The sequence below is a fragment of the Adiantum capillus-veneris genome, chromosome 6 (genome assembly GCF_014529385.1).
Source record: "Adiantum capillus-veneris isolate H3 chromosome 6, ASM1452938v2, whole genome shotgun sequence".
NCBI classification, from domain to species: Eukaryota; Viridiplantae; Streptophyta; class Polypodiopsida; order Polypodiales; family Pteridaceae; genus Adiantum; species Adiantum capillus-veneris.
In genome coordinates, this window is record NC_140936.1 from 58,286,051 (window position 1) to 58,299,475 (window position 13,425).

The 13,425-nt window shown below is 45.5% G+C and overlaps 1 protein-coding gene across 1 annotated transcript in view; it reads left to right on the forward strand.

Annotated features, from left to right (window-relative positions):
- LOC147455563 (uncharacterized) overlaps positions 1–12,065 on the forward strand; it is a gene marked incomplete at its 5' end in the record, with an annotated part of 145,776 nt that extends 133,711 nt beyond the window's left edge. The window contains one exon of the mRNA XM_086514319.1: positions 10,524–12,065. Within this exon, the coding sequence (XP_086370445.1) occupies positions 10,524–11,626 (1,103 nt within the window). The remainder of the gene's footprint in view (positions 1–10,523) is intronic.
- Between the last annotated feature and the right edge of the window lie 1,360 nt (positions 12,066–13,425).

A 13,425-nucleotide genomic window follows, 5' to 3' on the forward strand; every position in this document is an offset into this window, starting at 1 on the left:
ATGTAGTTCGTTGTGTTCCCCTAGGGAATCGCATATTTGTTCAAATACTTCGATATGCTTTCTAACATCCCTGTCCCCACTGTATTTTTTTGTGAGCTTGGTTATTTGTACCGCTTTGCTTCTAGGCTCTCTATCAAGAGTGTCACGCATATTTTTAACAATAGATTGACCAATAGCTTGGGCAAATGTTGCCAAGTCACCTAAGTGAGCAGCCATAGTGGGTAGAGGCACTCTAGAGACTATATGTGGAGTAGAGATTTGCATTGGGTTTGGCGTATAGGTAGCCCTTTGGTTCCAAGTTTGGTACGGTGTTGAACCTTGCAGTGGCCCGAGGTTCATATGTGTGGCCTTGGACATAGCAGATGTGGGATGTGACATGCTAATGCTAGCTAGTATGGTCTCATTGAAATAAGGGCTTGGATGTTGTGGTCGTGGAGCATAAGTTGTTGAAACAATGGGAGAGGTAGGGTCCATAGATGTATATGATGATATACACTTGTAGGTACTATTGTATACATTGGGTCACCATGTAGCGGTGCTTTACTAATAAATGAGGTCCATGGCGTGTTTTTTGTCATGCCCATCACTGAGGTAGGCATGGTAGCCGTGGTGTCATAAAGAGAAAGATGAGCTAAACTTGGAAAGGTAAAGCTATCGTTTGTGGGCTCAGATTGTACTGAGACCCTTGGCGAAACAACGGTACTATTGTATACATTGGGTCACCATGTAGCGGTGCTTTACTAATAAATGAGGTCCATGGCGTGTTTTTTGTCATGCCCATCACTGAGGTAGGCATGGTAGTCGTGGTGTCATAAAGAGAAAGATGAGCTAAACTTGGAAAGGTAAAGCTATCGTTTGTGGGCTCAGATTGTACTGAGACCCTTGGCGAAACAACATATGGAGCGTAAGAGAAATCACAGTCCACAAAACAACAAGACCCCACAGATTTACATCCTATACTTGAGAAATCACAGTCCACAGAATCGTATCACCTACTACTGGCTCGGTCCACTTTATTACACAGAATCTGGAGAGATCAGATTCTATTATCTCAAGGCCTTCCTTTGGAGTAAGACTCCCTACAAAAATTAGGGAGTTCGTGGGATTTGAACTCAGGCAGCAAGAAGATTGAACTACAGCAGCGACAATGTACACCATGCAAACGGGCCACCACTCTGCAAACGGGCCACGAGTGCTGCCAACATTGACCTCATTTTTAAAAAAAACATAAAGCCGCAGGACCCCCTTGGCATGGCAATGGCCTGCGCCACCATCGCTCCGTGACGTGCACGCATGCTTCTTCCAACCCACCTGGGTTGGTTGCTCCGCCTCGCACACCTTTTTCTCGAAGTACTGCTTGCTACGTGCCGTTTTTCCAGGAGCATATCATGTCCGATTCCATTTATTTTTTTATTTTTTCCCAGCTGGGACCCCCTACTTGAGCATTTCAAATCTTACACCATGAAGGAGTGTAAGGTTGTGTATACAAAGGCCGAGAGAACATCTATCAATGACAGTAATGGAGTCTATGATATTGATAACTCATAAGCATGGTCACACTCCGCGGTCCAGTGGAACTCAATAAGAAGTTCCCGATTACATGCTTACGAGTGCCCGATTGGAATGTAATTTTCCATGTGCATATTGATGCATCAAACTTTGGTGTTGGGTGTGTTCTAGCTCAACCAGGAGAATAGAAATTGGACTACCCCGGTATGGGCTACCCAATTGCAAAAAATGGGAAAAACATACGAATCTCAGTTGATACCTCTGGCAGCGAAGAGCGAGACAGTGGCGACAGTTGATGCGAGACATCAGCAAGGCTAGAGGCAGCAGACCAAGAAGGTATGAGGCAGAAGACGCTTGTGCAATACCCAAGTGTAGCACGCAAGGAAAGCGCTTGTGTAGGGATGATGTTTTTTTATATTATATGTAAAATTTTCCCATATTGGCAGCATCGGCCCGATACTCGGTTGGTTACAGTGGAAGTTTCAAATTCAATGGAGCAACGCACTTGAGTTCGAACCTTGCGTGCGGCACTTTTTGAAGGGTTGCCTGGACATGAGTGTTCCAAGCCTTGGCATAAGGGGAGGAATCTTCCTAATAAATGAATATAATATCAAGGCTGCCAGTAGGTGGCCCATTACCTTTCCAAGTTGTCAATTAATAAATGATGCTAAGAGGAACTACACCATTACAAAGTGGAAAGGTTTAGCTATGATTTATGCAGTAAAGAAATTTTGCTACTACCTTCTTGCCCACAAGTTTGTTTTCTATATGGATCATCAAGCGTTGTTGTATGTAGTGAGTAAACCTTGTTCCACGAGAATAATTACACGATGGTTATTAATTCTTCTTGAGTTTGATTTTATCGTTGTGGTGAGACCCGGTAAAAGACATGTCAGGGCGGATCATTTGTCTCGCATACCCAATGGTGAAGCCTCTACTAGAATCGATGATGAATTGCCCGATACTTCCTTGTTCCTAGTCGAGACCATGCCTGAATAGAATGAGAAGATTGTGAACTTTTGAGTTAATGGTTTTCTACCCAAAGCTTCGTAATAAGGATATAGCTCAAAAACTAATAAAGGAATGTGAACCTTATCCTCTAATTGCAGGAACTCTCTACAAGCTAGGGAAGGACAATATTCTTAAACGTTGTGTTCGTGAGGATGAGTATTTATACATACTGCAAGAAGCCCACATGGGTATAGCCGAAGACATTTTTTAGGGGAACTAACTGCTAAAAGGTGTTGCAATCAGGCTATTGGTGGCCTACCTTATTCAAGGATGCATCACTTTTTGCAAAAGGGTGTGATGAATGCCAGCGTTACAAGATCACACAACGAAAGGATAAGATGCCCTTACATCCTATTAAAGTGACTCAAACCATTTGAAAAATGGGGTTTAGATTTTGTAGGCCCAATTAGTCCGGCAGCTCATAACACTCGATTCCGATATATTATTGTTGCCACTGACTATGTGCCAAAGTGGGCAAAAGCCAAGGCAACACGCAAGGCTGATGCAAAGTCGACTTCTAAGTTTCTCTTTGAGAACACGATTTGGTTGTCCCCTTGAGATTGTGAGTGACAATGGTACTCATTTTATAAATGGAGTGATAAAGGAACTCAGAACAAACTTCATAATAGCCCATTATAAGTCTACACCTTATTATCCACAAGAAAATGGCCAAGCTGAGAGCACTAACAAGACTTTAATTTCTATCTTGACCAAAACAGTGGAAGCTCATCGCACAGATTTGGATTTGAAGGTGACATCAGCTCTATGGGCTTATCGTACTGCTTACAAAGTGGCTATTAATTGTACACCATTCAAGATGGTATATAGCCAAGAAGCAGTTATGTCATGGGAGTTTGTAATTCCTAGTCTACAGGTAGCTTCACAAGAAGGTTTGGATGGTAACCTTTAGTTGAGCGTTTATATATCCTTGAGAGGTAGATAAAGCAAGACAATTGGCTGTGCGAAATGCACTTGTGGAGAAAGATAAAAGAAAGAAATGGTTTGACCGTCATTTAAACAACAAGGATATCAAGGTTGGAGATAAAGTCCTTATGTATAAAGTGCGTAACGAGAAGAAAGAGTTGAAATATGCTGGAAAAGGATTATATAGAGTATGCGAATTCACCCCACAAGGTACCATTCGTGTGGAAACCCTTGATGGGGTTGAAACCATTGGATTTCTCAATGGGAGTAAATTTAAAAGATACTATGATTCGTTAAGCCAAGTGGAGCTACGTGCTATCCATTAAAAAAAGGCAGCCAAGGCACAAGCAGAATTGAAAAGATACAAGCTCAAGCTGAGGCTAAGGAGCGACAGCAACGTATTAGAGGCCAACCTTGGAGTTACACATGCATTTCAAGTTGAAACAGAGGATGATTGGTTGGACTCTGACACACCTCTACGATACTCTGTTGAGCTAAATAGCGCCTATGGGAAAGTGCTATATAACGCCTTAATTGGACACAGGTGCTAAATATAATTGCTATCATATGGAGTGTGGTGTCTGTTAGAAAAGCCATCTCTATCTAAGAGTACCATTCAAGTCAAGGGTATCAACAAGAAAAAAACTACTGTTTTTGAAACCTGGTACACTTCTGTCAGTTATGACAACGAGGTTGTAGCTCAAGAATTTTTTGTCATGCCTGTTGGAACTATGGAAGGCAATATAAACCTAGGACGCAAGTGGATGTTAGTGACCAAATGCACGATTGATTGGAAGACTGGGAGTGTCACAACACAGAAACCAACTCTAAGCCTTGCCACTCAAGCGATAGTCCTTGAGATATCACCTCTTGAGGAAGTACAACCCAAAACATTGCATGTCCAAGAGGTTGAACCATCTGTACCTATAGCCCAACCCTCTAGAGCTTCAACTTCTGTAGTTGAAACAAAGCATGAGACACACAAGACTCTTCGTAATATAACAAAAAAAACATACAAATTGGTCCCTAAAGCTTCTTTAGCGACCATTTCTAACGCTAAAAAACAGAAGCCTTGTAGGAGACGCCCCACTCGCTCCAAGAAATGTAAGAAAACGTTGTGTTGGATTCCTAAACGACTATTGGAAGCCCAAGGCTACTATGAAGGGAATTATCAAATCTGGGTGCCTAAATGTAAATTGTGTTCTTACATGTCACCTATACACCCATGTGAGTCAAATCCTGTAACGATAAAGCCGATTGAAGATCGTGGGAAGGGAAAGATCACAGAATACTATACACCTGATCCGGAGCTAGTTTGGGTACCCAAGCAAGTAGAAAAAACAAATGAAGCTTCTTGCTCTTTATGTAGTTCTACAAAAACGCAAACTTCTTCACAACTTCCACCTACCACCAAAAATATACAAAAAAACAAGGAAAGAATAGCACCTCCTATTGTAAATTCATCACCTAAAACAAAGTTTCAAGTAAAATCATGGGAGAGTACCTTACCACCCTTGTAACTAGATGAAACGCCTAGGGTGGTGAAAAACTATTGGTCAAAGTCTTCACCCATTACAACATGGAACAATTGGTTTCAAAAGGTGACGACATCGTTCCAAAAGGTATGATCTATCCAACGAAGGGAAGAGTGTTTGCTGACATCTATCACTCACTTGCTCCCCTCTTAACCTTCCTCCCTAACCTCTCAATCTCCCAATCTTAGGGAATATATATATATAGCCCTATACTCGAGAAACAAAAATAAAAAAGTAAAAGAGAAAGAGCCACCAAACAAAAAGCTTGAAACCTACAAATTCTAGTATATGACCCAAAAATCAGAATAACACATTATGTACAAGGACACGACCTTTTGACATGACCCTTATATTTGCATACTAACCAAAATCTATCTATGTATGCAGATATGGCTAGTACGCTAGAATCATCCACTACTACCTTGGGTGAGAGGTACCCTCTTTACTTTTCGCAAGTGTTTCACATAGTCTACCCGGTGTTTGCGTGTGAATGGGATTTTGTAAATACACTAGCACATGAGAAAAATTTTGAGGAATTAGAATGGCTCATACGTCTCTTGACTACGACTTATAGTTCCAGAGGTTGCTCCACCCACACAGTCTCGTGCTTCTCCCCTTCCCCGCACGCACGCACAGTGGGAGATTGTTGAGGTATAGGCATCTGTGCCTTGCCCGGCCTCCAAGGCTATGGACGCACGTCCACTGATACCTTATTCTTGTGTACATATACAAAGAATAAGGGGCAGCTCATACTAGAGTCTTGCTCTATCCACACACAGTGTCCTCTCTCTCTCCTTCACTCTCCGCACACGCATCGCACCGCACCGTGCACGCACTCATCCGTGTATGCGCACTAACACTTTGGAGGATCGGGAGCAAGGGCTACCCTAATGAATGCAGCTGGGTGAGCCATCATGTGGGCTCATCTCTCCTCAGTAGCTAGATGTACTCGGGTCCAGATATCCTCGATCTGTCTACGGTGGAGTCATAGGTCCTGACATCCGGTAGCACGTGGGCATCGTCTAGCCCGGCTCGTCTCAGCTTGCTAAAGGGTCACGCCCCTCGGTGGGTCTGGGAGTGGGGGGTGTAGCTGTCTAGAAGAAATCTATAAGCTGTGACCGACTCTCTCCCCACCTTGGTCTTTGTAGGTGGCTGCGTATATCCCTGTGCGTCTGTATCTCTAGCGAGTAGCACCCTAGCTGTCTCTATTTTTGAGAGTGCATGATCTCTCGGAGGGCAGGCTGCCCTCTGAATAGTGGCTTGTATCGGAGTCTAATATTAGCATAAGCTTTGCATGTGCAAACAAAATGCTCCTCACTCTCCACTTCTTCTGTACATACTCGGCATACTCTCTCCTCCTTGAGAATGTCATGAGCTCGCCCCACCTCGATCTCTAGTTTGTGTGATGACACTCTGATCTGACAATTCGCCACCCGTGAGCTCTGTGGATGTAGGTGTCCACATAGCTACGTGAGAGATGAAGCTGGGGAGAGTCGGGGTCGTACTGGAAAGGTCGCAAACTCTAACTAACACTCAAGGCCGTATTGGAAAGGTCGAGGCACTCAAGGCCATGTGCTTTGAACCATGCTCTAAGATGTGTGTACTATGCTTTGTTGTACCCATACTTTGCTATCTATAAAGCTGACTCAAATGCTCGCCGCATAAGTCTGTTGATCGGAGCTTTCTCACTCTCTGGATTAAGCAAACCGTCTGGAAGAGTGCCTCCACTACCGGGGGGGGTGTGGCTAGGTCTGCCCTGATGATGTCTTGTGGCATTGTGTGCTTGCCTCAAAACAGGTGAGAAATCATATAGATCTGTGATCTATCTATCTGTGCCCATTGGCTATCTATCAATCTGGGTGCCCACATTGCTGCTACATACATCATGGTTGGAGTGACTAATGTGTCAAATAGCCAGCCCTTCGTGTGGGGCTCCTGAAAGTGTGCCTGATGGAATCTCCGCTCTAGCATGGCCAGTGTTGCGTATCCTCGGGTGAGTCCGTCAGTGGCAGCCTGTGCCATGGAGAAGGGTCCCTGTTTGCGAGCGAATGTGACTCCCAAGTAGACATAGGAGGTGACCACCTCTATTGGTCTGCCTACTGTTGTAAAAGTGGCTCTTTGTCGGACTGATCGGGAGGTGTGGAAGATCATACCTTGGTCTTCCCAAGGTTCACTGTCAATCCTCTGTCTGTACAAAAATCATCCAAGGCTCTCAAATGGCTCTGTAGGCCCTCTAGTGACTCTGAGATCTATACAATGTCAATAGCATATAGCATAATGTGGACTGGAGTACTTGCTAGGTCAACTCTTGCCCATCCCACCCGTAAAATGTACTCGGAGATCTCGTCAATGTAGAATCCGAAGAGGGTCGGCGAGAGGGGGCATCCTTGCTTAAGACCAATAGTGCTAGCAATAGACTCTAACAAACCGCCTGGGCAACGAACTCTCCCAATCACTCTGTCATAGAGAGCATAGATGGTCCATATCATCTTTGAGGGTATCCCCAAACTCTGAAGCCGTCGAAAGAGCCTCTCCTGTGGGACTGTGTCAAACGCTTTGCGGAAATCAAGAAAGCAGCAGTAAAACTTCTTCTTCTGCACCTTTGCCCTGTCAATGAGGCAGCGCAAAACAAAGATGTGGTTGATGCTGGCGAAGGTCCACATGAACCCTACTTGGCCACGAGCCCGTAGGCCCTCAGTCTCCCTGTATGAACTAAGCTCGGCCTCAAGAATTGCCCCATATAATTTGGCCATTGTATGGCCAATCATGATAGTCATGTAATTCCCTGAGTCCAAGGTGTCCCAAAATTTATGGATTGGCAGGATGGTGTGTCGGGTCCACTCCTTTGGGAAGGCCTTTCCTATAGCCCCTGTTGAATACATGTGCAATCAACGGGGCTATAGCGGTGCCTGCGTAGATGAGATGCTCGCTCTGTAATCTTGTATAGACGGTGTTGTAGACGTTGGATGGCCTTCTTGACCATCTCCATGGTGAAGAAAAAGGAGCTCATGGGTCGGGGCCCGGGTGGTCGTGGAATCAGAGGCTGGTTTGGCACTTCATAGAGTTCCTCTGCATAATCGTGCCATACGTGTGGGTCCTCAATAGGGGTAGGCGGTCGTGGCTCTCAAAGGCTGCGCCTGTTGTGGCATTGTCCATGCTCATGAATAGGCGGTATAGCTCTAGCTCCTGAGCCTCCTCAAAAGCTCGCTGCTTTCGACGTGTGAGTATCTTTATCTGTCACGTGGCCTCTCGGTCAGTGATCGCCTCGAGGGTCCGCTGCGCACGCAATTGGCGGGAAAGGTCTCTGCACTCATCATCATACCAACTGTTCTATGGCATGGTCCCTGATGGGGTGGGGAGGGGGGGGGGGGGGGGGGGGGGGGGGGTTGCCATGTGGGTGGTATATGGGAAAGAGATAATGGCCGATGTTTGAAGGATGGATGTGATGTGGGAGGTGAGCACGGGTAGTGGTGTAGAGGGGTGGAGTAAAAGGAGTCCTTTCTCGACCTGTGTCGAGTATAGGGGGGCTAGCTCATGAGTGAAGTGAATCGTGGTGTGTGGGGGGCATGTCGTGGGTGTGGAGGGTGTGTTGTTTCCTATGACGGAGAGTACAAGATAGGTGTGATCGGCCCTAATGGGTATAGGCGGGATGATAAAAGAGCTAAGTAGGTGGGTGGCCTCTCTGGATCCCATGATGTAATCCACGATACTCCCCCCCCCGGCTGTAATCCATGTGGTATGCATGTCAGCCCTCTTGAAATGGGCCACTGGGCCATCCCTTAATCTGAGGAAATGGTGTTCATACTTTGTGATGCGGGCAGTGTCTGTTGAATCTCTCATGGTAGTCTCCTCCGTGTGGCGTGCAATGCCACCAGGTCCTCTATGTTGTATGTCTCGCACTGGTTGCAATGTCCTGGCATTGAAGTCTCCCATAAGGAAAACTTCACCCGATGTAGAGTACTCCATGATCTCATCTAATAGGCATGCGTATCGGGATGGTTTGTCCTCCCCCTGCCTCTCCATCTTTGTAGTAGCAAATCTAGAGCCTGGGGGGGGGGGGAAGTAGCAGAGGGCAATTTAAATTATCTTCTCCCGTGATAGTTCGAAGCGAATCCAAAGGTAGCGAGCCTACGGGTCTTGTGCTACTATCCGTATCCTACTCTGGAGTCCCTGTCTAAAGAGTATAGCCACCCCGCCTAACCCTCGTGTAGTGTGCTCCCTCGATGTGAGGACTCCCACTAAAAGCCGTGTATCCTTGGTAAACTCCGTTCTTGGCTCTCATGTGTCTCTATTAGGAGAATGAGGTCCCGTCCTCTCATCACCTCCTCAAGTCTCTCTGGGTGTGTCTATAGATCCCCATTGCAGTTCCAAACCGCAATGTGGATCTCCTCATGTGTCTCATAGGCGGCGAGTCCCTATGCGATGGTCTTGCCATCAATGATGACCCTACCATCTCAGTATACGGCCTTCTTCCCTTCCTTGCGAGCTCTTTTTACTCTAGGCATGCATGCACGGTGGTGGTCTTGTTGCATCTTTGTGAGGTCGTCGTCAAGGTAGATAGGTGGGCCTTCTAGCCCTCTCAAGATGGCCCTGTTTCAGATGAATGAAGTTTGGGATTCCTCAGAGGGGAATTGGAGGATGAGGGCTCTTTTCTGTAGATCCTTGCCGGCTCTCCAAGCTTTGGAGAAGGGTAGCTCCTCGTCTTCCTTGTACCCGAGCTTCATACATAAGGCTTTCCCATCACTCTCGGGTGTAGACCCTTCCTCTTCTTTGATGCCTGTCACTCGTATATTGAAGCGGCAAGCTTGTCGCATCTTCTTTTTCTCGATGGTTGTGTGTATGATGAGCGCCTCATCTATTTGGGTTTCCGCTCTCGTCTCTTTTTTTTTTATTCTTCTCGATTACTCGACCCATCCTTGGTGGCCTCTAGTTTGTCGTCGATGCACACCATTAGGGATAGTAGGTTAGGGTTTTTTGGCTGTGCAGGGTCAACCCCAGCAGCCGGTGGACAGCACGCAGGACACGCGAAAACCAGCGCGCAGGGAGAGCAGCGCAGGCAGCGTGCAGGGAGAGCAGGGCAGGCAGCGCGCAGGAGAGAGAGGGGAGGGTGCAGGCAGCGCAGGCAAACAAGCACGCAGGGAGAGCAGGGCAGGCAGCGGCCGGGGGGAGAGAGAGAGAATATGAGCTTACGACACAGCATGAGGAGAATATCTCCCCTCTTGGATTAGAGAATAGTATGTTAGAAGAGACACTTTATGGATCACAGCTTTGTATGTTTGAGGAGTGTTTGCTTTACTTCTAACGCCCTAGACCAAAGAGTGTAAGTGCGTTTTGGCGAAGGGGCAGTTCCTTTTTTGAGACTTAAAGTACCCTTCCGCCTACTAAGCTACTTCTTGGTGGATTTGGGTGCCACTCTTTGGTCTAGGGCGTTAGAACTAAATCAAGCTTTGTATGTTTATCTTGAGACTGTTGTGGCCTTGAGGCGTTTATTTGAATAAGAAGATTTTTGAGAGAGAGAGAGAGAGAGCGCTTACATTTCTGTAGGTTATGTTGACTACCGAAAGCTACTTTTTGCTGCATCTTCAAAGGAGCCGAAAAAACATTTCAATCCTGCAAAGTTAGATTCGCGTGTGGTAGCCCTTTGCTTGAATCAGTGGATAGACAGGTCATGGCCTGATGCAGTAATCAAGCCTGGAAGAAATGCAAGGCACAAGCACAAAAGAGAAAGTGGGCCCACCGATGTAGACCACACAAAAATAAAGAATGTGAAATCTGTCAATTTTGTTTCTGATAAAACTACCCTCTCAAACCCTGATGTGCAAAGTAGTATAGTGGCAAAGGAAGAAGATAGCTTAATGTTATGGGATTCAAGAAATTCTGATGGTGTATCGATGAAGAAAGAACTGCCTTCAAAAAGCTGTAAGTTTCCCCTTCAGTTGGGACTTCCGTTCTGGCCCGAAGAAAGGCTTTTGCAAGCTCAAGGGATTCCAAGATCATATTTTTCACTCCCGCAAGATTACAAGGATGATTTCAGAGAACTGCCAAAGAATCCAATCAAGCCACTCGCTGATGTTGACAAAGCATGGGAGAAAAATGTTGGGGACACCTTATTCACAGGAGACGGGAATGTGGTAGGCCTTGGCTCTTACATGACTGGATATGATTGGTCCAGGCAAGCACCGCAAACGGCAAGGCTCCCAGCCAAGAAAAGAAGGCTGTGGAGGTGTCAGAGTCTTCCAAATTTCTGTTCTATTCTGGAGGTTGAAGTGAGAATGACTGCCAGAAGTGAGAATGTCTCAACACCGCCAATTGCACCTAGCAGAAGTAAAGATTCAAAAAGCCCAGCAACACCATTTGTGACACGAAGCGCTCGACGACCAATGTCCGCATCATATACACAGGCAGGCAGGGCGGGACAATTTTGCTCTCCAAGGTCTCTGCTAATGTCGCCCATGTCATCCAGATCATCATGGACGCCTAGGTCTGGGACTCTCTCATTTGACTGCACACCAAGGGTAAGAACGCTGTTCGGAGGAAGCATCTCTGCTCGAGAAAGTCTAGCTAGCCGAAACCAGGCAGAGAGACAATTACAACGACTGCAAACCGTGAGAAAGGAGGACGCTGCAGCTGTGAGGACTTTGTGCTAAAACAGACCATATTCTTGTCTTTTCTCCATAGAGTTGTGAGGGGCACCCATTCTTGCTCCTTTTCTTTTGCTAAGGTCTGGGAATGCCATCGGGATTTAAGCACATATCTCTATGCACCCACACAACTCCTTGACCAAGGGTAATCAGCTTAAGGAGGAACAAATATACAGGGAGGGCCTCTACTATGTAAATACAAAAATTTCACAGTAGGCATCCCAAAGTAAGATGCATTTTGTTGTTGTTCATACCTCTTTTAAGGCAAAGAACTTGTACCATGGGGACCTAAAAATGGCCATTCCTTGTGGCTATGCTTGGTGCATGTAGGCTTGAAATTAGAAGCCTCTTCATGCTTCGAAGTTGCAAATAATTAACTTCAGAAGCATGCTTCTCAAATTGCATGTATGGATGCTTGATGGATGAGTAAACATAAGCTTCTGTCTGTGAATTTTGTTAGACTGGGGACGGATCAAAGCTTGTTCTAATCAATAATCAACATTTGCTGGAAGACCATGGCCATGGCAGAAGTCGAGGTTTTGACAAGCTTCATTTCAAAGGGCTTGAGACCATGGCCGTGGCAGAACTGGAGGGTTTGATTCAAAGGTTTGGCGCCAGAGGCCAAATACTTTCAAGTTCCACTAACTTGTTATTTCATGGTAAAAGCCCATTCAGTTTTCCAGCACATTTATGGTCAAGTTGATAATCATGCAAGCATATTAAGCACTTTATAGGGGACCACAAAAAGCTGGAAGGAAGCTCCAACCTAAATTTTCCTTTTATTATCAAGCCAATCTCACAAGTACATGGCTATATCAACCATTAGCTTGTCATCTTCGGTAAGCTGACTCTTCCAGTTTGCGTACTATCAGTTGTGCTCTATTGATTGGCAATACCAAATATGAATGTGGCTGCTTATTGCTAAGCTACTACAAGTGTGGCAAGCAGTGGTTGATTATGCTTCTTAAGTGGCTATACTGGGTCAAAAGCTGTAGAAGTTAATAGTTTCAAATGGAATCCTCAAGTGTGAAGGGAAATTTTATCTACTGGGAATCTATGAGGCTCCTCCTCTTTTCAAAGGGCCCTTTGGGGGAGGCCTATATGTTGGAGCTCTTGCTCCAATGCTTATTAATAAGTAGCGAAGGTGTAGGTGCTTTTTGGCATGCCTCATAAGCAAGTGGAAATCCTATCATGCTCCCTGTCTTGCTAGTGTAGCTATTGTACCTTGTGCTTTCTACCTCATGCGAGTAACAGATGTAGGCAAGAAGTCATCTACATGTAACACATTTCTAGGCGTACCATGTGTTGAGCTTGATGTCTCAACACTCCCTCTCAAGCTCAACTCCATCTCTTATACTCTCGGCATAGCTTGAAATTGGCTCAGCTTCTTTGATCCTAAGGCCTTTCTGAAGAAATCTGCAGCCCTGCTCATATATCCTCATCCTCACATACCTCATGTTGAGTAGCCAACCCCAATTGCAATGTTTGTATGAGTAGCAATCATGGTGTATAAGAAACTTTATGTAGAATTTTTCCTCCCCATATTGGAATGCTTGGGTATTAGCAAATGTACTCCTTTGAGGAAAGTGAACAGCGTGCACAATGGTGCATAAGAAACTTTATGTAGAATTGTTTCCTCCCCATATCGGAATGCTTGGGTATTGGCAAATGTACTCCTTTTGAGGAAAGTGAACAACCTTCACAATGCACGCGCCAAGAACATGTTTTGCTTCTTCCAAATTTTCCATCTCAAGATTCTCATGCAACGTTGATCTCAATGTATCCCCTTCATATACGACCAAATC